This window comes from Lithobates pipiens, unplaced genomic scaffold, assembly GCF_037356315.1.
Source record: "Lithobates pipiens isolate NorthernLeopardFrog02 unplaced genomic scaffold, aLitPip1_a1.2 Scaffold_57, whole genome shotgun sequence".
Classification (NCBI taxonomy): domain Eukaryota; kingdom Metazoa; phylum Chordata; class Amphibia; order Anura; family Ranidae; genus Lithobates; species Lithobates pipiens.
Window position 1 is genome coordinate 2,914,732 of NW_027507879.1, and position 24,260 is coordinate 2,938,991.

The 24,260-nt window shown below is 44.5% G+C and overlaps 1 protein-coding gene across 1 annotated transcript in view; it reads left to right on the forward strand.

Moving 5' to 3' along the window:
- Window positions 1-10,456, forward strand: part of SOS2 (SOS Ras/Rho guanine nucleotide exchange factor 2) — a 187,243-nt gene extending 176,787 nt beyond the window's left edge. Inside the window, exons 22-23 of the mRNA XM_077467601.1 lie at window positions 1,585-1,691; window positions 7,095-10,456. Coding sequence (XP_077323727.1) covers window positions 1,585-1,691; window positions 7,095-7,604 — 617 coding nt within the window. The 3' untranslated portion in view covers window positions 7,605-10,456. The remainder of the gene's footprint in view (window positions 1-1,584; window positions 1,692-7,094) is intronic.
- The last annotated feature ends 13,804 nt before the right edge of the window (window positions 10,457-24,260 follow it).

Here is a 24,260-nt window from a genome sequence, read left to right on the forward strand (position 1 = left end):
CAGCGGCGCATGCGCACAAGGGGATTCTCGGCTGAAATTCCGGCAGTCCGGGATGAAATCTCCCACTCACAGCGCCGGAGCCGCGATACATGGAAGAAACGCAGAGGGAGCATGTCAGCTCCCTCGTCGTGGATCGGGCCAGATGTCGGGGCCTCGTTCTAAGGTAAGTATTTCATAATGAGCTAGTATGCGGTGCATACTAGCTCATTATGCCTTTTGCTTTGCAGGTGGTAAAAAAAAAAAAAATTGCGGCTTTAAGTGCCTGCATTTACACAGTTGGTAAAAACTTGGTAGACTGCCTGGGTTTTTTCTTTACACACAAGTTTATCCCTTTGATATAAGAAGGAAGAGTTAAAGAGGATTAAAGGGATTGTAAAGTGAATTTTTTTATTTTTTTTTAAATAACAAACCTGTTATACTTACCTCCACTGTGCAGCTCGTTTTGCACAGAGTGGCCCCGAACCTGCTCTTCTGGGGTCCCTCAGCGGCTGTCTCTGCTTCCCCCTGCAAGTACGTCTCACGTTCATGCGCGCTCCCTCGCATGGTGAGAAGCACCTGCGGGCGCGCTCCCGTGATGCAGCCGGCGGCTATAGCCGCTCGCTGTATCACACGGCCCCGCCCCCTGGCGCTCCGCGTCATTGGATGTGATTGACAGCAGCGCGAGCCAATGGCTGCGCTGCTTTCCATCCATCCACTCCAGCCAATCAGCGGCCAGGCTGAACGGTGGAAAGGACGTGGGGGGACAAGCGTGGGGCTTTTGAGGGGTGAGGTAAGTAAAACAGGGGGGGGCTGGGGGCGCCGGCACTGTCAGATGTTTTTTCACCTTAATGCATAGAATGCATTAAGGTTAAAAAACATTTACCTTTACAACCCCTTTAAGCCCCATACACACTATCAGATTTTCTGCTGATTTTTTTTTTTTTTCCTTCAGATTTACCAAAACCATGTAGTGCAAGGACCTGCCTGATTGCATACAAATTGAAACTCCTAAGGTTTGACCTCATTATATGGTTCTGGTAAATCTGAAGACAAAAATCAGCTTAAAATCTGATAGTGTGTATGGGGCTTTAGTTAAAATGTTTCCTGTTAAAAACTCGGCAGACTGCCTGGATGTTTTCTTTTGACAGCTGAGTGAGCAGATAAGTCTCTCCACTTGTTATATGAAAGAATTGGCAAACTCTGCAATAGAGATCGTCGGAGGGGGTTAAATCGAGATCACAATTTTTTTTAATGATTGATTAATTGTGCAGCTCTACCATATACATACTGTGGATGGCGAGGAGCAGGAGATGTCAGTGAGTACCGTGTCTGCACAATTTTTTGAGGATGCCGGGGGTCCAAATGATGGTCAGTGTTTGTTTGCTGTCTACATTAATGCTTGTTTTTTTGTTTTTTTTAAATAGAATGTCCATCAAGCTTATATAGATGTGTTGGTCAGATGTCCGCAAATGCTTGACCGTATAGTGTGTTCCTTGTATAGATTGAATATTCTATGAATTTGGATAGACAGAATTCTAGACCAAAGTGAACAAAACACAAAGGTAATCCGTATTTCACTCAGTTTTCCCCCCATTCTTTTGACAGAGTCCTTCTTCAGTTCTTGCAGTAGCCTGCACAGACTAGTTGATGATCATCTGCTTCCTCCTCCATTACCTCCACGGAAGAAGTTTGATCCGGACTCCATTAGCTTGGTAGGTACAATATACAACCACGTGGTGGCAAAGATACTTGGAGGAAGTAACTTTTGTAGCGGTCAGAGCTGTATATTATCTGCAGGTCCTAAACGACAGGGGTTTTTTTTTTTCCCACCTTCTTTTTATAGTAACATAAAAGCTTTCTGTCGTTCACCTTGAACCTCTTTAGTCTGTGAAACACAATCTCATGTTTATACATATCTTAGTGCAGTGATGGCAAACCTTGGCACCCCAGATGTTTTGGAACTACATTTCCCATGATGCTCCACTACACTGCAGAGTGCATGAGCACGATGGGAAATGTAGTTCCAAAACATCTGGGGTGCCAAGGTTCGCCATCACTGTCTTAGGGGATTCCACCTCCCACTCACTACTTCACCCACCCCCTTCTAAGTAACTTATACTGAATAATCACTGTGCCACCATAGTGTCCTAAAATTATAAACAACACAATAGTCTGATGACAACATATAAGCGTTTGCAAAAAATAGCGTCCTTCTTGTGCGATAATTAATGCGACCCCTCCAGCTGTGCGATCTTAATCATCATTCATCTTCTAATAAAAAGTCCACATGTGTCAACTAAGAAAACCAAATCCGTGCCACTGTCACCAAGCAGAATGGCCACTCACCAGATGTCACCAACCAAGTAAGCCTTTCGGTTCATTCAACCGATAACCAATCCTCAATGCACTTCTCCGTTAGCAATTCCTCAATGTCCCTATATGCATACAAAATTAAATAGAACCAATATAGTGTAAAACCGTTTCAACTTTAATGAAAAATCAATAAAAACATATTGCACTCACATTTCAATGTGCCTATTGGCCGACACCAAGCCTTTCCAGCAATGAGAAAACCGTTTAGAATCGGGCAAGCCAATGATGTTCCGCAGGTGGTGATGTTCTCCCTCCACTGGACCAACCTGTTCCTGGCTTGTGTTTAAAGATAGTATGTCTCCCACAACTCCTACGCGTTTCGCATTCAAGCGTCTTCAGGAATCTTATGTTTGCACTCACAACTTTAGATGGGGCCAAAGAATTGAAATCTGCAGGTGAATAGCTAAAAACATGTGAACTGTCTGTCCTGCTAGATTTGTATTCCAAACGCATGATTCATACACCTCTGCCAGACAGCTCAGCCGTTAGGGGGGGGGGGGGGGACACCACTTTCCTTAATCATGTTAAGGCAACCGACCAAAACACATACAGTGTAAGTACCTCGGTGACGTATGCGGAGTGCTCCTTTTTTTTTAAATGATCCAGAACAAACGGCTCTGAATTATCTGCAGGTCGATAAGTCAGTAACGATGAACTGCCGGTCGGGTTGTGCGCCGTCTTTATGACCGCGGGTAACTCCAAGGACACTTTGAACAGAGGAGTGGGGACATCTTGCTGGCAAGCATAAGAGACCCTGGCTATAAGACATAGGCGCATTTGATCTCCCTAAAAAAAAAAAAAAGAGATCAATCTAGCTGGTAAGCGCCAGTCGTTTCTCGGGTGGAGGAATCTTTCTATCTCAATTCATCACTATTCCTTGGGTGTTTACCGTTTTAAGTCACCAATGATCAGTGAACTGAGGATTCTTTATATATGAATGTATGCTGGAAGTGTTGCATAATTGTGGAATTTTCATCTTTTTTTTTTTTTTTTTTTCAAGACAAGTGTGGATTTTCCAACAGGGTTTTCTAGCCCTCTAATAACTGTGATCCATGTTTTGTACGGTTTAAGATAAATAACTTTTTTTTTTTTAATTATAGGTTTATCACAGTAATATGGTTCATCATGTATTGTAAAGTGTATTGGGGGCCATTATAGTCTCCATTGACACAGATAGATCATATATGTAGGGCTGAAACAACTAATCAATTAATCGACAACGATTCGATTATGAAATTAATCGATTACTATTTTCATAATCAATTAATCGATTATGAAATTGATTACTATTTTCATAATCAATTAATCGACAACGAATCGATTATGAAATTAATCGATTACTATTTTCATAATCGATTAATTGGCCAGTAACATAATGGGGTTAAAAAACTAAAATGAGCCCTTTATAGTACAAAAATATAATCACTACTGTAAATATTACTTTCCCTGTTCTACAGTAAAACAATGAACCCCTTACAGTAGTGAGTATTTGCTTTTTTAGACTATAAATGGCTAATTTTAGTCTTTTTAACCCCAATGTGTTACTACACGTCTTAGGCCTGGTTCACATCTATATGTTTATTTGTGCTTTTTGCAGAAACGCACTACAGTTCATTTACATGGTTTCCTATGGGACACGTTCACATCTGTGCTTTTTTTCAGCCGCTGCATATTTGGAAAGGGTCAGGGACTTTTTAACGCAAAAATGGTGCTTTTTTTTGGTTCAATATACTTCAAAGGAGAAGCTGCAGAAAAGAATGTAATGCGTTTTTGAAGCAATTTGTGTTTTTTAACCTCCCTGGCGGTATGATTAGTTCTGGTTTTAGGTGCTGAAAGCGTTAGTTATTTTGCATGGAAATTTGGCGTTTTATTTTGTAGTCCTGTAATTCCTAGGAATAACGCTCTTAAATCTCTTCAAACCAGAGTCTAGCAGACATCCCGGGTATGATAAAGTTTATAATATAATAAAGAATAATAAAAATTATTCAATAATTTAATCAAATCCTAAAACACTGAAAAAAGGGACACGTTTTGGTTGCTATGGGCAATCTCAAAATTCCAGGAAGAAAAAAACAGTATTTATAATATAAAAGTGCATGCAGGGCATTGCACAGACCACTAGGGACAAAGGGGGTGTGTAATTTTTAATACAGTACTGTAATCTGTAAGATTACAGTGCTGTGTGTGTTTTGTGTCTTTTTACTTTTTTTAATTTGCCGCCGTTCTCCGCTCCCGTGTGCCGTAACGTCGCAGGGAACGGAGCTCGGCGGCATTCGGGCACTGTGTGAATGGAGCGGAGGACGGCTCGATCACACAGCGCGGGGGACATCGCTGGATCCAGGGGACAAGGTAAGTAACTCTCCCTGTGTCCTCCCCTGCATCCAGCGAAGCCATCCCGAGTCTGGCTCGGGGTTACCGCTTCTATCAAGTAAATTCCTAACCCGAGCCAGACTCGGGATTACCGCTGGGGGGTTTAATCTGCCCAAAAAAAAAAAATGCAAAAAAACGCTGTAATGCAGTAAAATCACGTGCGCAAAAATCAAAACGCACAGCAAAAAGTACTGCAGAAACGGCTCAAAAGCAAAAACTGCATAGGTGTGCACCAAGCCTTATGTCAGCCTCACAGATCAATTTTCAGGTCAGAATATTCAGACGAAAAATCTTTGTACATTCACTGAATGAAAGAATTTTGTTTGAAATTTTCACTTCATTTCTGAACAAAAAACACATACACTATCTGAAAATTCCTTTGACCGAGAAGTTTTCTATTATTTCCAAATTTTCCCGTCACTGTGGTTGAAAATGAATGTCAATTTGACCCTCTTTTTTTTATTTATTTTTTCTTAAAGGTTATTAACCGATTAATTGAAACCACAATCGGCCAACTAATCGATTATGAAAATAATCGTTAGTTGCAGCCCTACATATATGTGATCATATGTCAATATAATCATTTTTTAGAGTGCAGCTTACTTTTTTTATACAGTGGTATCGCCTCCCCGCCCACAGCTGGTAATAAAAAGACGGCAGGGCACTGAACAGATAACTTCTGCTCACTTTTCTCTTTCCTCCAGTCAGCGTGTTCTCTGTCAGCACATTCAAGCGGTAGTCCCCGACTAGCTCCTAGTGATGCTCCTCCCTTTCCAAGTTCTAAGTTCTGCTTTGCAAGGAATGACAGAGGCTGATATCAGACAGATTCTGGCACATATACTAGTTGAATGTAAAAAAAAATAAAGGAATATACCACCTTACATATAATATTTATGAATCTAGAACAGGGATATGCAATTAGCGGACCTCCAGCTGTTGCAGAACTACAATTCCCATGAGGCATAGCAAGACTCTGACATCCACAAGCATGACACCCAGAGGTAGAGCATGATGGGACTTGTAGTTTTGCAACAGCTGGAGGTCCGCTAATTGCATATTCCTGATCTAGAAGTACCTAAACATGTCTGCATTTACTCAAATATCAATCATGTGGCAGGTAAGACAATTCACATATATGTATTTCAGCAGTGTATAGCTGTTAGCTGTTTACATAGGAAGTTATTGTACCTTGACCCATCAAAAGTTCATTAAATGTTACAATCCAGTATGAGACTCGTGTATCTCAGAAATGATTTGTATTGCATACTTACATTGGTCTAGCTTGGCACAAATAATGCCTATCACATACCCGATGGGCCGCCGGGGAAGCTGAATAATCATTGCAGCAGTCGGAGCTTCTACAGTGATAGCCACGATCTTCTGGGTCCTGCTAAAGCTCTGTGCAGGTGGCTTCCCTTCTGCACAATGACCACAGGGGGTTGCTCCCTCAACACTGACTCCATTCATAGAATGTCTTGTATTTTTACTGAATACAAGGCATTCTCTGGATAATGTGGAGGTTGTGATGTCCTTGTCCAATCAGATAACGTCTTGTATTTATTGTAAAAAAAAAAAATACAGGGTGTTCAATTTGCGACCTGCTGTTGACAGTGTGCGGTGCGACAGCCACTCACATTGAACCTGAGCAGAAAGATCGCAAGAAGATTGCAACGATCACCGTACCAACTAATATTAGCTACTACAGTGATTTTTTTTCTTTAAGCTTCCCCAGCAGCCCATCGGGTATGAGCTATGCACACTTACATTGTGCCACGTTTGACCAATGTAATTATGCAATACAGATGATTCCTAGAGTTGAGCTTTAATACTTGTGGGACTATTTTGAACACCTAAGGCACCTTTTTGAAGATTTTTTTTTTGTTCTTTTGCTGTGTATTAGACTTTTTCTGTAGTTTAGCTTTAGGCCCCCTTTTACACCAGCGGACCGATCAGGTCCGCTTGTCAGTTTTTTTTTTTTTTAGGAGGACCTGATTGGACCACCCATTGTCCTCTGTGGGGCAGAAGATGACACCCGCTGGGAATCCGATCCAACAAAATCCGCCGAAAACAGGCGATACCTTCGCCATCTGTCCAGTGGATCGGATGACAATCCGCTTTCCATCCAATCGCCCCATAGAGGAGAGCAGGCTGTGTCTGCTCTGCATAGCGGAATAGACATGGACCCGCCACCCGCCTGCTTAGTGGGGATCAGCGGACAGGTCCCCCCGCTGAGCAAGGCCTTACATGTTCTCTTGTTACTTTACTGTTAAAACAGCCACTTTGTCTACCTGGATAGTTTGCATTACTTACGGTACAGGTACAAGAAATTCTGTCTGACATTTAAACATTCTGCATTTTCCTTTTCACCCCAGGCAAGCTCCAGAGCAGATGAGGACCCACCTGCCATTCCACCAAGATTGCCTCCACCTCCAAAGATTCAGCCACGAATTCCTGCTTATTCCGGGGCCTTTGATGGACCTTTACACAGCCCACCACCTCCTCCACCAAGAGATCCTCTTCCTGACACCCCACCACCAGTCCCGCTTCGTCCTCCAGAACACTTTATAAACTGCCCCCTGAACCTCCAGCCTCCACCCCTGGGACGCCTCCACAGAGAGCAGGATTGGTTCAGAGACTCCAGCACCGTTCCAAACTCTCCCAACACCCCTCCTAGCACTCCATCCCCGAGAGCACTACGTCGCTGCTGCGGGCTTAGCACCAGTCACAGCAACCTCTTACAGACAGTGGCCCCCCCGGTCCCGCCACGGCAGAACTCCAGTCCTCAGCTACCTAAACTGCCACCAAAGACTTACAAAAGGGACTTCTCCCACCCTCCTTTGCACAGACTAACCTTGTTGGAAAATACAGAAACCCCGCAATGACTACAGCCATGACAGTCCTCGACACTGGATAGGGATCAGAAATGAACTATTGACAAGCTATTCTTTCTTTCTTTTTTGGTAATTTATTTTGATATGGCACTGTATTTCCCCTTGTTTAACCAAGGCACGGCTAAAAGTGCTGCCCGGCGGTGTGGCCAGGGAGGGGGTTTAACTCCATTGCTCTTCAACTAAAAGTGCTACTGATCAAAAACGGCATGCGCAGGAATGAACTCCTCGGGGGAGGGACTGTTCTACACACACTACGGCCTTTAAACACTAATACAATGTGTAACTGCCTCAGGAGAAACCTGTCTCTGCTTTGTCTTGGACACACAGTGCTGTATGTTTCATTTTTTTTTTTCTTTTTTTTTTTATATGCATACAAACTTTATTGTTCACACTTGTTTTGCACTGTACCCTCCAACAGACCAATTCATTAAAACTGCAGTTCTATGCACTAAGCCAAATTTTAATATTTGGTAAAATAAGTGCATTTTTTGGAGGGAAGACTTTATTTAAAGCACTAGTGGCCTTTTTTTCTTTCTTCTTTTTATTTTTTTTTATTTTTTATTACCAGGACATACAGTGTCATTGCAGTCTCTGCGGATCTTGACAGGTTACATCATTCCATTTGCCCACTCAGCAAACCATTCTCAGTAGTGGCATTATGACCTCTTATGCCGTAACAGGGGTTACACTGCACCTGTTACCTATACACCAAGTGGAGGAAGCCATTTTGTCGCCTGAAGTGTTAAATGGGAATTTTTTAGGCAACTGAGCCGGCGACACCACAACGCTGGGAAGAAGTGCCGTTGTTTTTTTTTTGTTTTTGTTTTTTTAGCATTGTAGGCCACATTTTCAAAATGGCTCCGTTCACCATTGTGCTTGATTTTTTAACAGGCAAATGTTCGCTGCCCTCAAGTCTCATTTATGGACGATGTCTATTGAAAAGGAAAAAAAAATATCAGATTCCCATTAAGTGCACTATGTGGTTATTTGTTCACAAACACTACCTAAGGAAACAAACAAAAAAAAACACTACTGTTTATCAAAAGACTAGTATTAAGCATGCAGTGTGTTCAAATGTGCCTTTTTTCCTTTATTTTAGCAGGTAAAAGCCAGATTGTGCTCATAAGTTGCCTTTTTTCTGAGATCAAAGCTATCTGCCACGAATGTACAATTGAAGAACCGCTGTCTATCCGGGTGTGTTGTTGGGGTATCAATAGCAGAGGATATAATCTGCATACATTTCTTCAGTCGGTCAGTCATGTTGTCTCTTCTGAAGACCACAAGCAGCCAAAAACAACTATTTTTTTTTTTTTTTCAGGCTGTCTCCTTTGTAATATGTCCTTGTACAGAACAAATAAAATTTGGCAAAAATGTTTCTGAGGGTAATGTGTAATCTTGCAAAGACGTGACTGAAAACCTTAAAAGCTCCATACACCAAGACGCTCTGCTTTATTTTTAAACCTGGGTCTTTGGAAATCTTCATAACAATTTTTTCCTGTAAATGGCATGAAAAGGGGGGTTAGAAAAAAAAAAAAAAGAAAGTATGCAAGTATTTATTTTATAAAATATTCAGTCCTTGCACTTTTGTATATAGCCGATTGTTGATGTCAAGTTCCAAAACAGAGCTGCTAAAGCCCATAGCGGTGGCAGCCATTTTGATAACTGAAGGAGTGTTCCTTTACCATTAATATTCTCTTTGTGGTCAGGATGCCAACATTATAAATGCAGTTTGGATCTGTGCAACCCACTCCTGCATGCATGCCAAATTTTGACATGCATCCAGTTCTATGGGCTTGCCCGCATGCAGCTCCGTGGTGCATGCGGACACAAAAAAGAGCATGCAGTACGGGTGTCGGCGTCCATCTGAATGATCCCTATATCAACCAGATCATTGTTTTATTTAGTCTGCTCTTTAGTAGAGAAAGACAGATTGAATCTTATTGGGTGAAATAAGCAGTACTTCCACATTTTTCCTTTCTTGCTTTTTTTTTTTTTTTTTCCTTTAGACCTCATCTCTAAAGGAAGACGTATTTGCATCACCCTTCGTAACAAAACTCTTCCAATGCCATAAAGTTTGCTATAGGCAACTGGAATATTTAATAAACACAAATCATGAAAAGTGTCTGGTCAAACTCTTCGTACAGTAGAGATGGAAAATTCAAACGGCGTCCGTGTTTCAACGATTTCCTATTTTATTGCAGCCCCTCCACCACCACCAATTTGGCACACAAAATATTTTAGATAAATGGTGTAAAAGAGAAGGTGTTGCAAAATGTATTCTTTTTATTTTATTTTTCTGTGCCTTGGTTTTCCTAAATGTTGCCAAGAGATTCCTGGGAAACCAGATGGCAAAATTTATATCCGGATCAATAAAATTGATATTATACATAAGTCCCAGAATATAGTGCAAGCGCTGTAACCCATTACTATTGGATACCATCTTGAATGAACAATGGGAGGTGATTGCTGATTGGTTGTTTTGCATATTGATCTTCGCCTTATTGGATAAACCTGCTCATGTGTTTTATCGCCAGAAACAGAGGACTTATTAATCATTTTATTTAAATCTGGTAGCTTTGACATCATTCCACTGTTGCTTATGGTTATGTTCTTCATTAATTCCATCAACTCACTATTAAGTCATTGATTTTTTTTTTTTTTTAAATATATATATATATAACTGAGCCTCTAATGACAGATGGCGTGGGATATAACATGACTTTTCAGGTTTAAGCAGTGTTTGTACAGATGTCTACAAGCCACGTCAATTTCCTGTCCTGTGGCCTTTTACTGTGCTTTGTATCTGTGTTCTTAACAGATGTAATAAATTACAGTAGTCTTAATCTGATTGAATTCATTTGTGTTGTGAGTTAAAGTGTTAAATCAAGATGATGTGCATTGAGACAGGACTGTGACAAAGTGAACAACTGTTAAAGCCCAGCGCTAGCCTAATCCTTTTCTTAATGTGAAAGAGTTAGGCTGGCCACATGGTTCAGTTTTTTTTCATTCAGCCAGAAGGCGGAACATAAAAACTGAACTGATTCCCCCATCTTCACATTCGATGTGGATGGAGGAATCCTCTCCGCTGTGTCATTGTATTCTGACAACGGGACTCCCCCACCATCTGAATACACTGTTCAGCTCTGCAGCCAATAAAATACATAACGGGTTCTAAGGCCTCGTTCACATGAGGCGTACATAAACTTCCACCCCCATATAGAGGGCCATGTTTACCCGCACAGGGATGCAAAGTGGTGGTATTTGATCACCACTGGGTTTTTAATTTTCTAGGGCTATAAACAAAAAAAAAAAGGAAGACAATTAAATATATATATATATATTTATCGTACATCATGGGACACAGAGCCTAAGTTAAAGCGGAGGTCCACCCTAAAGTGGCGCTTCCGCTCATTGGAACCCTCCCCCCCTCCTGCGCCACAATTGGCACCTTTAAGGGGGGAGGGGGGTGCAGGTACCTGTACAGTACAGGTATCTGCACCCACTTCCGGCGTAGATTCTGCAGAAGCTACGCCCCTTTCCGCAGAATCTACGCCCCTTTCCGAAGGTTCCCCGCTGCCTGCTGGGAAACACACGGATCCCAGAGGAAGCGGGTCCATCCTTATTGCGCAGCGCGACTCGCGCATGCGCAGTAGGGAACCGGGAAATGAAGCCGCAAGGCTCCACTTCCTGATTCCCATACCCAAGATGGCGGCGGCAGCACCAGAGAGACGATCGAGAGATCGGCTTTGGGTGCCGACATCGCGGGTGCGCTGGGCGGGTAAGTGTCATTATTTTAAAAGTCAGCAGCTGCAGTATTTGTTGCTTTAAAAAAAAAAAAAAACAACGGCGGACTCCCGCTTTAATAACTTAATGGGTATATAGGCACCTTCAGGTGATGGACACTGGTATACCCAATCCAGGAAGTTCACTCCCTACATAACCCCTCCTCCTATCAGGAGTACCTCAGTTTATCGCCAGTGTTTAAGGTATTGGTCACAAGTGAAGATGTGCTCTGAGGAGCTCCAGGAGGGATCCATGCTGGATTTAAACAGCCTCCACAGACCGGATCCATCCAAAGTGCCACTGAGGCCAAAGTGGATGGTACCTGGGCCTCGTATCTGAAGCAAAAGGTTTTGCCTGTAACGCCTCTCTTTGCAGGGCTGGACCCGGCACCCAGGGCTTTGGTCATGCTACATTACCAAAAAGCTTTTCCTGGCAGGGTGCTTTTTACAGGTCAAAGGGAGTGGAACCCCAATAAAAAGAGACCTGGTCCTTAAAGGTTTGCTAAACGCAACCCGCCGTGATGGGTGAAGGTTGGATTGACTGTTAATTCAGAAAATCCTGTGGCGGGGATAAGGTAAGGGAAGAAACTTGGGAACTAAAAAGTCCACCTATGAGGAGGAAGCAAGCAGCCTACACTGGGACACAGAAGCGCAGTGGGGCACGTAAGGGCTGCAAGTGGCATTCCTGATTTAGGAAGGACATTTTCTCATATAGTCTTCCAGGACAGCCTTTGAGATATAGGGCTCCTCCCTCCGGGACAGGAAACACGTTAAGCTAATCAAATAAAAGGTGTGGTCCTCCAGGCCCTCCTCAGTTTTTGTGTTTCCTGCCGGACGGGAAGGAGCACGTTGGAACTGGTAAGGGGAGCTCCTTCTCAGGGGTTGGTCCTGGGGGGAGCACCTGGTGGACCTGACCCTTAGCACCCCTCGGTCCGTTCGAAGGGAGGAGAGGGTAGCTATCAGTCCTCGCTGCCATTTAAACGTTCGGAGAGAACGGGACCCCGATGGGCGGCAATCTCCCCCCTCTGTAGCGCTAACCACTCGTACCTGGTCGGTCGGATGGCGGGCGAGAGACGTTCGTTTCACCGGCTGGCGTTCGGGTACTGTGAGCGGTGCGTTCGTAAGGAACGCACGGCGTCGGGGCGGAGTCTTTGCGTTCCGGCATCCGGAAGTGGGAGAGACGCACTTCCGCCTGATTCGCGTCATTAGGGGGCGCCGCAGGACCTGTTCCAGTCCTTTGGGCGCGGCGGTGTGACTACAGGGTTGCCTGGAGCGGTGTGAAGGCTCAGAGAGACTGAGTGAGACACAGGAACCATGGAGAGTGCAGTTGTGCAGGTGGACTCCGGTTCAACAGGCTCCAGTACCTCTCAGGTAAGCTTGGTGAGGGCAGACCAGGACTTACACTGGGGGGTGGAGGGGTCACTCTGACCTTAGTACCTTCCCGGGGTGGAGAACTTGCTGGTGAAGGGGGGCACTTCCTAGGCAGACCCTAGAAGCACAGTGGTGTGGTCAGGGGTGGTATTGTAATGGGACCCTGTTTTTTTCGTTGTTTTTTAGGTTAAACAGGACAGAGCCCAGATACCTTTGCCCAGAAGGAAATGTGCCGTGTGCGGGGCTAAGTTAGGCACCGGTTGGGAGAAGCCGCTTTGCCCGGATTGTGTCAGTAGCCTGGTGAAAGAGGACTCGGTGGCAGCTTGTCACAATGTTTTGGCGTCCGTAAAGGATGAGATAGCATCCACCTTCCAGTCATTTAAAAGCATGATGGATAGGGTGCAGGGTCCTTCTGTCTCTTTACCCAGGGCCGTGAGTATGCCCTCCTTATCCGAACCAAGTCAGGAGGAGGAGGTGGATAGGGAGAGGTTACCTAGGTCATTAGCCTCCTCTAGGACAGAGTCTACTTCTGAGTCAGAGGGGGAGGAAGAGTCCATTAGATCAGCCAGATACAAGCTGTCTTTGGACGATGTGGGTGACCTCCTCAAGGCTATATATGACACTTTGGAGATCAGGGAAGAACAGGTCCAACTTTCAAAACACGACATGATGTATCAGGGGTCGAGTGTGATGAAAGACAGGGTATTCCCCGTCCATAAATCGCTAGTTGAGGCGATTCTGCTGGAGTGGGAACCGGAAAAAAGGCAATTTTTTTCAGGTAGCCTTAGAAGGAGGTTCCCTTTTGAGACGGATGCGGTGCATCCCTGGAACAAGGTTCCCAAATTGGATGCTCCCTTGGCTAAAGTCTCTAAGAAGACAGATTTGGCCTTTGATGATATGGGTTCACTCAGGGATCCTATGGATAAGAGGGGAGATGTGCTGCTTAAGAGAGCCTGGGATGCCTCTTCCATTGGGCTTAAACCAGCCTTAGCAGCTACCTGTGTGGGCAGAAACTTAGAGTGTTGGCTTACACAGTTACAATCGCATATTTCTGCGGGCACTTCTAGGGAACAGCTGTTGAAGTCTTTTCCGCTACTGTTCAAGGCTGTGGGGTTTTTGGCCGATGCCTCTGCAGAATCAGTCAAATTGGCTGCTAGATCTGCAGCACTAGTGAACGCTGCCAGAAGGGTCGTTTGGCTTAAAACCTGGTCAGGGGACGCAGCTTCAAAATTGAAGTTATGTGGATTACTCTTTTCAGGGGACCATTTGTTCGGACCCGGCCTGCAAGAGGCGTTAGAGCGCACGCAGGATAGGAAGAAAGCTTTCCCAGAAAGGAAAAAGAGACCTGAGGGGAAACGCCTTTTTCGAGGCCCTAGGCAGCAGAACCTGCAGGAAAGGGAGGTTCGCCCCAAAAAGAATTGGACGGGTCACAAGGGAAGGGGTAGAGGAGGAATCTTATTCAATCCTCCTCAACCCTCCCCTAAAACCCAGTGACTCCTGCGTCCCGGTGGGAGGAAGACTGGGGAAGTTCCTCCCACAATGGGATGCTTCAACCGAAAGTCTGTTCATTCGAGATGTAATAAGGAACGGCTACAGGTTGGAGTTTGGTTCAGTTCCCCTCCCAAATTTTCAAGTAACAAGGTTACCAAGGGACCAAGAGAAGGCAGAGGCTCTGGGTCTTCTTCTGGGGGATCTGGTGGACCAAGAAGTACTGGTGCAGGTGCCTCAGGAGGAACGAGGCTTGGGGGTTTACTCCCACGTATTTGTGGTAAAGAAACCTTCGGGAAAGTTCAGGCTAATACTGAATCTCCGCCCCCTGAACAGATTCATAAAATACAAGCGGTTCCGGATGGAGTCAATCTTCTCGGTAACCAAGTTCCTGTTTCAGGGCTGTCACATGGCCACCGTGGATCTCAGGGATGCATATTTGCATATCCCGATTCATCTGGAATCTCAGAGATTTCTCAGGTTGGCGGTGAGGTTGAACACGGGTGTGTTACACCTCCAGTTTCGAGCTCTCCCCTTCGGGCTTTCAGCCTCACCAAGAATCTTTACAAAGGTTCTGGCAGAGGCACTGGCCCCATTAAGGCTCAAGGCTATAACAGTGATTCCATATCTGGACGATCTACTGTTCATAGCCCAGTCGGCCCAACAGCTGCAGAAGGATGTACAGGAGGCCCTGGGTTTCCTGCGCTCACTGGGGTGGCTAATAAACCAGGAAAAATCCCAGTTGACCCCCTCACAGGAGGTCCTGTATTTAGGATACAGGATTTATTCGGTGGAGATGAGGGTATTTCTTCCTGCGGAGAAGATCAGCAAGCTAGAACAGGCGGTAGCCCAGCTATAATCAGGTCGGGAAGCCCAGATCAGGGAGGTTATGAGAGTCCTGGGGTTGATGACATCATGCTTTCCAGCGGTGGCCTGGGCAAGGCATCATCAGCGTCCTTTACAGAGACTCATGCTCAGTTATTGGGATGGCAGGCAGCAGAGCCTGGATCAGGTTATGCCCCTATCCTCGGCAGTCAGGCATCATGGGCAGAGAGGGCTGCCAACATTTTTCTCAACCGCAGGAGAGGATGAGGCGAGATCTTTAAGTTTGTTAGACGTCAGGAGAAGTCTATTAATTTTTTTAGAAGCCACTAGGGTCTTCAGGAAGTCAGACTCACTTTTTGTTAATTTTTCGGGCGCCCGCAAGGGCTGCAAGGCGTCCAAATCGTCTATCGCCAGGTGGATAAGAATGGCGATAGTTAAAGCTTATGAATTAGAGGGGAAGCAGGCACCCTTAGTTAAGGCACACTCTACAAGGGCGGTTTCCGCATCATGGGCAGAGAGGGCTGGAGCCTCTCTGGAGGAGATCTGTAAAGCAGCAACGTGGTCCAGCTACTCAACGTTTGCAAGACATTACCGTCTGGATTTATGGTCTGATAAAGAGCAGACTTTTGGACGTAAGGTCCTCCAGGCAGTGGTCCCGCCCTGACAAGGTGAGCTCCTTGCTTATCATCTCAAAGGCTGTCCTGGAAGACGATATGAGAAAACCGGAGTTAGACTTACCGGTAACTCTTTTTCTAGGAGTCTTCCAGGACAGCCTGGTTTCCCACCCAAAGTTGTTTAAGTTGGACTAAGTGGTGAGGATGTGTACTAACGTGATTGTTAGTGTGTTATGTCTTTCAGAGCCTTCCGGCGGTTCTTGGGGTAAAACTGAGGAGGGCCTGGAGGTCCACACCTTTTATTTGATTGGCTTGGCGTGTTTCCTGTCCCGGAGGGAGGAGCCCTATATCTCAAAGGCTGTCCTGGAAGACTCCTAGAAAAAGAGTTACCGGTAAGTCTAACTCCGGTTTTTCCCAGCACTAGGCTGAACTTCATAGCGGCATTACTGTCAGCATTACCCAGAAGGTCATGGTATGCAGAAATTGTAAAGATGGCGGTGAATGGTCCATGGTCCCTCCAACTACGGCCAGACCTACTCTCACAGGGGCCGATATTCCACCCTACCTTACGAATGCTAAATTTAATGGTCTGGCTATTATAACCCACATTCTGAAGAAATGTGGTCCGGGTCAGTTACAGTGCCTTGCGAAAGTATTCGGCCCCCTTGAACTTTTCAACCTTTTGCCACATTTCAGGCTTCAAACATAAAGATATAAAATTTTTATTTTTTGTGAAGAATCACCAACAAGTGGGACACAATTGTGAAGTGGAACGAAATCTATTGGATAATTTTAAACTTTTTTAGCAAATAAAAAACTGAAAAGTGGTGCGTGCAAAATTATTCGGCCCCTTTACTTTCAGTGCAGCAAACTCACTCCAGAAGTTCAGCGAGGATCTCTGAATGATCCAATGTTGTCCTAAATGACTGATGGTTATAAATAGAATCCACCTGTGTGTAATCAAGTCTCTGTATAAATGCACCTGCTCTGTGATAGTCTCAGGGTTCTGTTTAAAGCGCAGAGAGCATCATGAAGACCAAGGAACACACCAGGCAGGTCTGTAATACTGTTGTGGAGAAGTTTAAAGCCGGATTTGGATACAAAAAGATTTCCCAAGCTTTAAACATCCCAAGGAGCACTGTGCAAGCGATCATTTTGCAATGAAAGGAGTATCAGACCACTGCAAATCTACCAAGACCTGGCCGTCCCTCTAAACTTTCAACTCAGACAAGGAGAAGTCTGATCAGAGATGCAGCCAAGAGGTCCATGATCTCTCTGGATGAACTGCAGAGAACTACAGCTGAGGTGGGAGAGTCTGTCCATAGGACAACAATCAGTCGTACACTGCACAAAGCTGGCCTTTATGGAAGAGTGGCAAGAAGAAAGCCATTTCTCAAAGATATCCATAAAAAGTCTTGTCTAAAGTTTGCCACAAGCCACCTGGGAGACGCATTAAACATGTGGAAGAAGGTGCTCTGGTCAGATGAAACCAAAATCCAACTTTTTGCCCACAATGCAAAACGATATGTTTGGTGTAAAAGCAACACAGCTCATCACCCTCAACACACCATCCCCACTGTCAAACATGGTGGTGGCAGCATCATGATTTGGGCCTGCTTTTCTTCAGCAGGGACAGGGAAGATAGTTAAAATTGAGGGGAAGATGGATGCAGCCAAATACTGGACCATTCTGGATGAAAACCTGCTGGGAGTCTGCAAAAGACCTGAAACTGGGACGGAGATTTATCTTCCAACAAGACAATGATCCCAAACATACAGCAAAATCTACAAAGGAATGGTTCACAAATAAACGTATCCAGGTGTTAGAATGGCCAAGTCAAAGTCCAGACCTGAATCCAATCGAGAATCTGTGGAAAGAGCTGAAAACTGCTGTTCACAAACGCTCTCCATCCAACCTCACTGAGCTCGAGCTGTTTTGCAAGGAAGAATGGGCAAGAATTTCAGTCTCTCGATGTGCAAAACTAATAGAGACATACCCCAAGCGACTTGCAGCTGTAATCGCAGCAAAAGGTGGCTCTACAAAGTATTAACGCAAGGGGGCCGAATAATTTTGCACGTCCCTCATTTTTTTATTAGTTAAAAAAGTTTCAAAAATCCAATAGATTTCGTTCCACTTCACAATTGTGTCCCACTTGTTGGTGATTCTTCACAAAAAATAAAAATTTTATATCTTTATGTTTGAAGCCTGAAATGTGGCAAAGGGTTGAAAAGTTCAAGGGGGCCGAATACTTTCGCAAGGCACTGTATCTCTACCTTTATTAATGCAAGGAAGCCAGCTTCCAGGACTATATATTATTGAGTCTGGGGGGCTTATGTTTCTTGGTGTGAATCCAAGGGTGAGCACCTTTGGAGGTATATCATAGGCAGAATTCTTGCCTTTCTACAATTAGGGGTAGAGATGAAATTGGCCTTGAGTACTATTAAAGGCCAATTTTGGCTTTATCGATCTTATTTCAAAGACCGCTTACTACACATTCTTTAGTGTGGGGTTTTATGCAAGGGGTGATGCGGCTTAAGCCCCATACACACTATCAGATTATCTGCTGAGTTTTTCCTTCAGATTTACCAAAACCATATAATATGAGGACAAACCTTAGGAGTTTCAATGTGTATGTAATCAGGCAGACCCTTCTACTATATGGTTTTGGTAAATCTGAAGGAAAAACTCAGCAGATAATATGATAGTGTGTATGTGGCTTTAATCAGCCAGTCAAACCTCCTTTGAACCCTTGGAACTTGAACTTAATTTTGTCAGTGTTACAAAACAGCCATTTGAACAGACACAGCATATTCCCTTAGTCCTTCTGACAAGGAAGCTGGTATTCTTGGTTGCTATATCCTCAGCAAGGAGGGTTTTGGAATTGGCTGCTCTTTCTTGTACAGAGCCATACTTAATTATTCATGAGGACAAAGTGGTGTTATGCCCTCGTCCAGATTTTTGTCAAAAGTGGTTACAGGTTTTCACCTGAACCAAGATATTGTCCTGCCATCGTTTTTTCCAAAACCATGTTCCAGGGAAGAAAAGTCACTACATTGTCTTGATGTGGTGAGAGCAGTGAAAATCTATTTAAATACAACTGCTCAGATTCGTAAGACTGATGTCTTATTTATTCTGCCAGAGGGTCCTAAGAAAGGATAGGCAGCATCGAAATCCACTGTCGCTAAGTGGATTCGGCAGGTTATAATTCAGAATTATAATTTAAGGGGTAAGATTCAAAGGGGTAAATCAAAGCGCACTTTACCAGGGCGGTTAGTGCTTCTTGGGCAGTGCGTCACCAGGTCTCCATGGCTCAGATCTGTAAGGCCTCAACTTAGTCTTCAGTACATACATTCACCAAATTTTATCAAGTGGATATAAGTAGGTATGAGGATGTCGCCTTTGGATGCAGTGTGCTGCAGGCAGCAGTATAGGTCCTCAAGTCTGGGGGTACTCTGCGGGTTGTGTCTCCCTCCCCTCAAATAGCATTGCTATGGGACATCCCATTAAGTTATTAACTTGGGCTCTGTGTCCCATGATATACAGTACGATAAAGAAAATAGGATTTTTATAACGGCTTACCTGTAAAATCCTTTTCTTGGAGTACATCATGGGACACAGAGGTCCCTCCCCACTTTTGTGGTTTAAGTATATTGCTTGGCTACAAAAACTGAGGTACCCCTGATAGGAGGAGGGGTTATATAGGGAGTGCACTTCCTGGATTGGATATACCAGTGTGCATCACCTGAAGGTGCCTATATACCCATTGTTATTACCTTAGGCTCTGTGTCCCATGATTTACTCAAAGAAAAGGATTTTTACAGGTAAGCCTGTTATAAAAATCCTATTTTTTTACCTTCTGCTATAAAACACATTTGCGCAAAAGTTATAGCATCTACAAACTATGGTATATATCCTGGAATTTTTTTATTTTATTTTTATACTAGTAATGGCAGTGATTGGCAACTTTATAGTAGGACTGCGATATTGCGGCGGACAATCTGACGCTGATCAGTGCTAAAAATATGCACTGTCACTGTACTAATGACACTGGCTGGGAAGGGGTTAAAAATCTAAGGCGAACAAAGGATGGTCAGCGGGCATCCATTGGTCGGCTTCCGCTGTAAATAATCACAGTGGTACTCCCCCCTACCCGGAAGAGCAAAATTGTGTGTATACAGTTGTGTTCAAAATAGTAAAACTCTAAATTTTTAGAATAGCTTTTATTTTCATACATGCAAATGCATTGGGAACACTGCACAGTTTATTCCAAATCAAAACATGAAGAAAATGTTTAAAATCTGTTACTACTTTACAGAAGTTAAAGACAAAAAAAATGCAGCGGAACCTTGGATTACAAGCATAATTTGTTCCAGAAGAATGCTTGTAATCCAAAGCGTTTGAATTTCTCCAAAGAAATCAATGGAAACTCCTATAATTCGTTCTACATTGACTTCTATTGTATGCAGTACCGCATGTGGCCAGAGGTCGGGGGCAGGGCGCCAGAGACACTTGGAAAACATTCGGAGCCGATTGGTTACACTCGGGAATGGAGTGTTTCCGAGCAGCTACTAGTGTCACCGCCTCCCCCGCAGCTCTGGCCAAATGCGGTACTGCACACCACAGAGGCTTGAATACTGCCTGTTTTGCAAGACAACGCTCACAAACAGCGTTACTCGCAATCTGAGGTATTACTGCATTAGGCTTTTCCAAAAACAAAGTAGTGTCTGAATTTTTCTTTACAAACTCAAACATTTACAGTATAAAACTGAACAATGCTTGAAGATTTAGCTTTCCAGTGAACTCATATTTAGTATAGACACTGTTTCTGAGAACTGCTTCACATCTGTGTTGCATGGAGTCCACCAACTTCTGGCACATGTGAAGATGTATTCCCCCCCCCCCCCCCCCCCCCCGTGGACACCCATGCTTGTGTGACATCTGTTTCTTCACAGACTGAATGTCCTCACTAATTGAACTCCACACTATTATTTTGAACACGTCCCCTTTCAATTACACGGAATTAGCAGCATGCATGTCATGACCGTTGGGTCTGTTGGTTTTCTATTACTCTACTACACCTACTAGTAAATTATTTGCCATGTAGAAATATAATTTATGCCAAAAACAGTGCTTCATCTGGTTAGTGATTTTGTTAAAGCTACAATGGGCCGGTCACTAAGTGGTTAATTATACATAATATCTGATCGATTCCAGGGACCGAGTATAGGGGGATAGGTACTCAATTCTCCAGAAAGCTGAATTATTTATTATAGGTATTTATATAATGATGGTAATTTGACTTCATATCAGTTCCGACCCTCAAGGAGCTTAGAATCTAAGGTCCCTATCTCACATGCATACATATACAAACAAAGGGCATATTTCCACAGGAGACAATTAACCTACCAGCATGTCTTTGGAGTTTGGTAGGAAAGCGAAGTACCCGGAGGAAACCTACCAACACTTGAGCTTTCCATACTTGTGCAAAAATGCTTGTACAACAAATAATCTGAAAAAAAAGCTTAGCTTAGGTGTGAATGGAAACAATGCCATCTGTTTCGGCGGCTCCCGTACGTATGAGCAGCTCCAGCCAGTCAGAGCCAGAGCCCGTGAACCTGGAAGCAAGACAGGTGAAGATGAGAGTGCTTGCAGCGCTGACATCTTGGCGCTGAAGGACTTCATTTTAAGGTAAGTTTAACATAATGTGCTAGTATGTAATGCATACTAGCACATTATGCCTTTACCTTGCAGGTCCAAAAAATAAAAAAATAAAAAAAAATTGTCCAGCGGTTTACAGCTGCTTTAACATCACTATGTTGCTCAAATAAATGATTAACCACTTGGGATCCGCGCTATTGCAAAATGACGGCAATAGCGCGGACCCACATTTCCGGGACGACGTCTATTGACGTCGTCCCGGATACGAGCGGCCTGCGCGCCCCCTGAGGGGCGCGCGCGGCGCGCTCTGTGATCGGCGAGTCCGTGAGACTCGCCTGATCACCGATCCGTGTAAGGGGTCGATCCCGACCCCTTATCACGTGATCAGCTGTCAGCCAATGACAGCTGATCATGTGATAAAACGGAGCCGGTAATCGGCTAGTATTCCTCCTCGCGCTGACAGCGCGAGGAGAAAAAAAAAAAGCCGATCGCCGGCGGCCGTGTTCGGGACATCAGTCCCGATCACGGCCAGCAATTTAAAAGGACACCTGCCCCCTGCCAGTGCCCACCTGCCACCCGCAGTGCCATCCTGAAATAAAGTAAGTGCCCCCCTGTCAGTGCCACCCAGCAGTGCCCATAGTGCCCACAGTGCCACCCAGCAGTGCCCACAGTGCCACCCAGCAGTGCCCACAGTGCCACCCACAGTGCCACCCAGCAGTGCCACCCACAGTGCCACCCAAAATCTGCCTCAGGTGCTGCACCCCAGTGCCGCCCATCAGTGCCCAGCAGTGCCACCTATCAGAGCCACCTATCAGTGCCACCTATCAGTGCCCATCAGTCCCATCTATCTGTGGTACCTATCAGTGCCCATCCGTGCCACCCATCTGTGCCACTTATCCGTGCCACCCATCCGTGCCATCTTATCTGTGCCCATCTTTGCCCATCAGTGCCGCCTTATCTGTGCCCATCGGTGCCGCCTTATCTGTGCCTATTAGTGCCGCCTTAACTATGCCTATCAGTGCCCACCAGTGCAGCCTATCAGTGCCCACCAATGCAGCCCATCAGTGCCCACCAATGCAGCCCATCAGTGCCCACCAATGCAGCCTATCAGTGCCGCCTAATCAGCGCACTTCAATGAAGGAGAAAAATGACCCGTTTGCAAAATTTTATAACAAACTATTAAAACATGATTTTTTTTTTTTTTTTTTTTTTGCATCTTTTTTTGTTTGTTTAGCAAAAAATAAAACTCCGAGCTGTAACTAAATACCACCAAAAGAAAGCTCTATTTGTGGGAAAAAAATGATAAAAAATTCATTTGGGTACAGTGTTGTATGACCGCGTAATTGTCACTCAAAGTGCATCAGCGCTGAAAGCTGAAAATTGGTCTGGGACTGAGGGGGGTTTAAGTGCCCAGTAAGCAAGTGGTTAAACAAACATTTTTTTTTTTTTGGGGGGGGATAAATTTGGCATGATGTTTCAGCCATACCAGAACCAAAGGAAACGTTTTGATTGGTCAAAGGACAAGTCGCACCCATCTCAAAGTCGATCAAAATTGGATCCCGTTCATTGACCACTTAAGGACTGGAAGATTTCCCCCGTATTGGCCATTGTTTGCGATAAGGCACTGCGCTGTTTTAACTGACAATTACGCGGTTGCTCGATGATGTACCCAAACACAATTGATGTCCTTTTTTTCTCCACAAATAGAGCTATCTTTTGGTGGTATTTGATCATTTCTGCGGTGTTCATTTTTTGCGCTATAAACCAAAAAAACGACAATTTTGAAAAAATATATTTTTTTTTTTTACATTTTTAGCTATAATAAATATAAAAAACAAAAACAAATTTCTTCATCAGTTTAGATCAAGATATATATTCTTCTATATATTTTTGGTAAAAAAAAAAAAAACAATCACAATAAGCGTATATTGATTTATTTGCGCAAAGGTTATCGCGTCTACAAAATAGGGGATAGATTTATGGCATTTATTATTATTTATTTTTTTTACTAGTAATGGCGGCAAAAAGCTATTTTTAGCAGGACGGCGACATTGCGCCAGACACATCGAACACCTGACATTTTTTACACTTTTTTTTGGGAACCAGTGACATTATTACAGTGCTAAACATAAACACGGTTATTGTACTAATGACACTGGCAGGGAAGGAGTTAATACTAGGGGCGATCAAGGAGTTAAGTGTGTTCCCTGGGTGTGTTTACAAACTCTATGGGGGACTGTGTGACTGGGGAAATGCACAGATCTGTCTTCCTGCATAGCAAAAAGACAAGATCTGTGTGATCTCCCGTCAGAACAGAGATCTGCCTTGTTTACACAGGCAGATACCCATTCTGTCACTGCAGGGAACAATCGCTGGTGGCTGGTGGCCATCAAGTCCGCCCCACCCGCTGATTGGCTCCCCTGCTGGCCAATGGGCACGCCCACAAATCACTGTGTACGAGCCGATGTACAATGGCAGCTTTGCGGGAAGCAGCCACATTGCGGAAGTACAACTGCGGCGGCTGGTCCTTAAAGAGGAAGGAAACCCTGATGGGTTTACTTCCTCTTTGATTCCCTGCAAAGGTAAAGCATAATGGACTACTATGCATCGCAACGCATCGCATCGCATAGTAGTCCATTATGTGTCACTTACCCGACACAGGAGCCAGCGAAGTCACCGCCGTCCCCTTGTGTATGGAGCCACCATCCTCTTGGTGGGTCTCGCTGCTCCGGCGCAGTCATTGGACGGAGCCACAATGATGTCACTCCCACGCATGCGCATGGGAGCTGCCACTCGCGGCATATCACCATTAACAGCGGCGCGCAGGCACACTAAGCGCGCCGCTGCCAACGGCGATAGTGCGCCTGCGTGCCGCTATCTACAGCGCATGTGCCGTAGACAGCGGTACC